This window comes from Carassius gibelio, chromosome A18 (assembly GCF_023724105.1).
Source record: "Carassius gibelio isolate Cgi1373 ecotype wild population from Czech Republic chromosome A18, carGib1.2-hapl.c, whole genome shotgun sequence".
NCBI lineage: Eukaryota > Metazoa > Chordata > Actinopteri > Cypriniformes > Cyprinidae > Carassius > Carassius gibelio.
In genome coordinates this window covers 826,250-828,803 of record NC_068388.1, presented here as the reverse complement: position 1 = coordinate 828,803, position 2,554 = coordinate 826,250, and the positions used below count along the sequence as shown (strand labels likewise).

Here is a 2,554-nt window from a genome sequence, read left to right as displayed (position 1 = left end):
GACAAGAGCGCCACCTTCTGACTGCAAGTGTTTCAACAGATTTCACCAAGTCTGAGATCAGCACTTTCTGAACACACACTCCTGATCACATCAGTGACATTATTCTAAAGAAGGTTTGGGATCAGAGCGGTTTGAAATGTTTTTACAGGAGTCTCTTCTGCTCATCAAGGCTGCATTTATTTTAGCAAAAATACAGGAAAAAATTTAATATTGTGAAATATTATTAGAATGTAAATCATCTGTTTTCTGTGTGAATCTGTGTTAAAGTGTAATTTATTTCTGTGATGCTCCGCTGTATTTTCAGCATCATTCCTCCAGTCTTCAGTGAGGTGAAGAGAATTCTTCACAAATATCACAAGTCTCACTGATCCCAGACTCTTAACAGTTTATTTAAATTTATTAAAAATGTCTGCTGTAATGATAAAACTGCTGTTTTTCAAATTGTGGGAAAACATCTTAACAACCAAGTCAAATAATGTGTTAAAATAATTTCATTCTTTAACTCGACGGGTTTCAGAAAGTGAATGTATTTATGTAGTTTGTGATCACAGAACAAGCTGAGAACCTATCCTCAGTTAAACACACAATACTCACAATATATCCACGTCTACCCTGCTTCTTCTTCAGCTGTTGAGAGAACCAGTGAAAGCAGGAAACATGATCTCAGCTCAGTTTTAAAGCTTTCTTCATCTTCAGGCAACAGTTGTGCTCATAACATCAGTTTAATGTTGGATATGAAGAGTGATACAGTGATAAGAGTGAGTTAAAACCGTTTAATTGCATTAACGATCAGAGAACAGTTACTGCACGTACAGAACTGCTGGAAAACACACACACACACACACACACGTCAGAGAGGCGTACTAGTTTCACATTAGTTACCAAAGCATGTTCACATTTATATGTACATAGTGCAAAAGAGACGCGATGAAGATCACTCCAAACACAAACACACACACACACACACACACTCACACACACACAGAGAGAGAACGCTGCTACAGAAGCTTATTGCACCGAGATCCTGCTCCAGAACATCCACGGTTTCACCAGCACTGATCCTGAACACAGACATTTACCATCATCACGAGATCCTTCACGAGGAGCTCGACTACAGCTGCAGGAGAGAGAGTAAACCAGGTCTCACACACACACACACACACACACACACACACACACACACGCACACACACACACACGCACACACACGCACACACACGCACACACACACTCACGCAACAGACCCATCAGTACCAGGAGGAACATTCAATCCGAGGACGTCCTCCCGATCGCTTGAGTTCACGAGCGAAGACGAGAATATTAGAAACATTCAGACATGTTATTTACACGTTTGTTCACAATCCATGTTTCTTTCGTTTGCATTTCCTGGTTAAAGAATCAAGAGTCACACAAACGCTGAACCAGTTACTCGCTTTACAAACGTTATTTCTTCAGTGGATGCTCTTCGTCCATGTAGAGGAAGTCAGTGGGCTCCAAAACGTCTTTGTTTATTCTCCAAAGAAGGTTTGAAACAACATGAGGGTGTGTAAATGATGAAGTCCCACTGGTGTGTTTGTGTGAAGCTTCTGGAGACGTGTGTTATTCACGGAGAGTGTGTGAGTGTGTGAGGGGTTAGAGTCCGGTACAGTTTCCTGAGTCAGTGTTTGTGGGCCGTGTGTGCTGTGACCTCTCATCCCGTGTGTGTGGACGAATCAGCCGCGTCCTTGTCGTCGACCGCCGGTTCGGTGAGGTCAGAAGAGTCGAGCTCCTCTTCATCGCTCATCCGCTCTTCCTCGTCCTCCTCCTCGTCGCTGCTGTGTCGGCGCAGCTGCATGTTCTCCAGGGTTTTGGAGACCCAGGACTCGACCCTGGGGCTGAGCGGTGGCAGCTGAACAGAGATGGGCTCGGGCGTGTAGTCCTCCTCCTCTTCGTCCTCCTCGTCCTCCTCCTCCAGCATGCCGGGCACCAGTGTGGAGGTGGTGGAGGTGATGGAGGAGTTGAGGCGGTCTCTGCAGCTGCCGTCCAGCGAGCCGGTGTCTGTGCTCCGCTGCGAGGCGCGCTCCAGCCGGTCGTCTGAGCGGGACTCGTCTCTCTCGGGAGCGCGGGCGGCTGCGGGGCTCGGGTCAGGGCTGGCTCTGGGCGGAGAGCTGACCACACGCTGCTCTCTGCTGACCGCTTCGGTCTCTGGAGCGTCTGCGCTCTCCACCATCGTCCTCCAGTTGGTCTCTGCAGAGAGAGAAGTGAAGGTGAGCTCACAGGCTGTGACAGACTGCTCTCTGGAGGCGTTAGGAGTGTGTCGTACCGTACTCCTTCTCGTTGACCTCTGAGATGGGCTCGGAGATGACGCTGCAGAAGGAGATGGCGCTGGCGGCGGACGGGTTTCTGGAGTGACCCATGTGGTGCGGGACCTTCTTGACGTTCTTCAGCGCCTCCTCGGCCTGCTCCTGCTCCAGAGCGCTCACCATCTCCTTATACGCCCTCCGCGCCTCCTCCGTCAGAGACACCAGCTGATTGAACAGAGTCTGAACACACACACACACACACACACACACAC

At 48.7% G+C, this 2,554-nt stretch overlaps 1 protein-coding gene across 2 annotated transcripts in view; it reads right to left on the bottom strand.

The window, feature by feature from the left end:
- Nucleotides 1-759: 759 nt before the first annotated feature.
- The window catches only part of LOC127934342 (selenocysteine insertion sequence-binding protein 2-like), a 12,544-nt gene continuing 10,749 nt past the window's right edge, over nucleotides 760-2,554 (bottom strand). For both annotated transcript variants that reach the window (XM_052531653.1, XM_052531654.1), the window contains exons 17-18: nucleotides 2,303-2,522; nucleotides 760-2,226 (exon numbers count right to left, since the gene is read on the bottom strand). In XM_052531653.1, coding sequence (XP_052387613.1) covers nucleotides 1,691-2,226; nucleotides 2,303-2,522 — 756 coding nt within the window. In that variant the 3' untranslated portion in view covers nucleotides 760-1,690. The remainder of the gene's footprint in view (nucleotides 2,227-2,302; nucleotides 2,523-2,554) is intronic.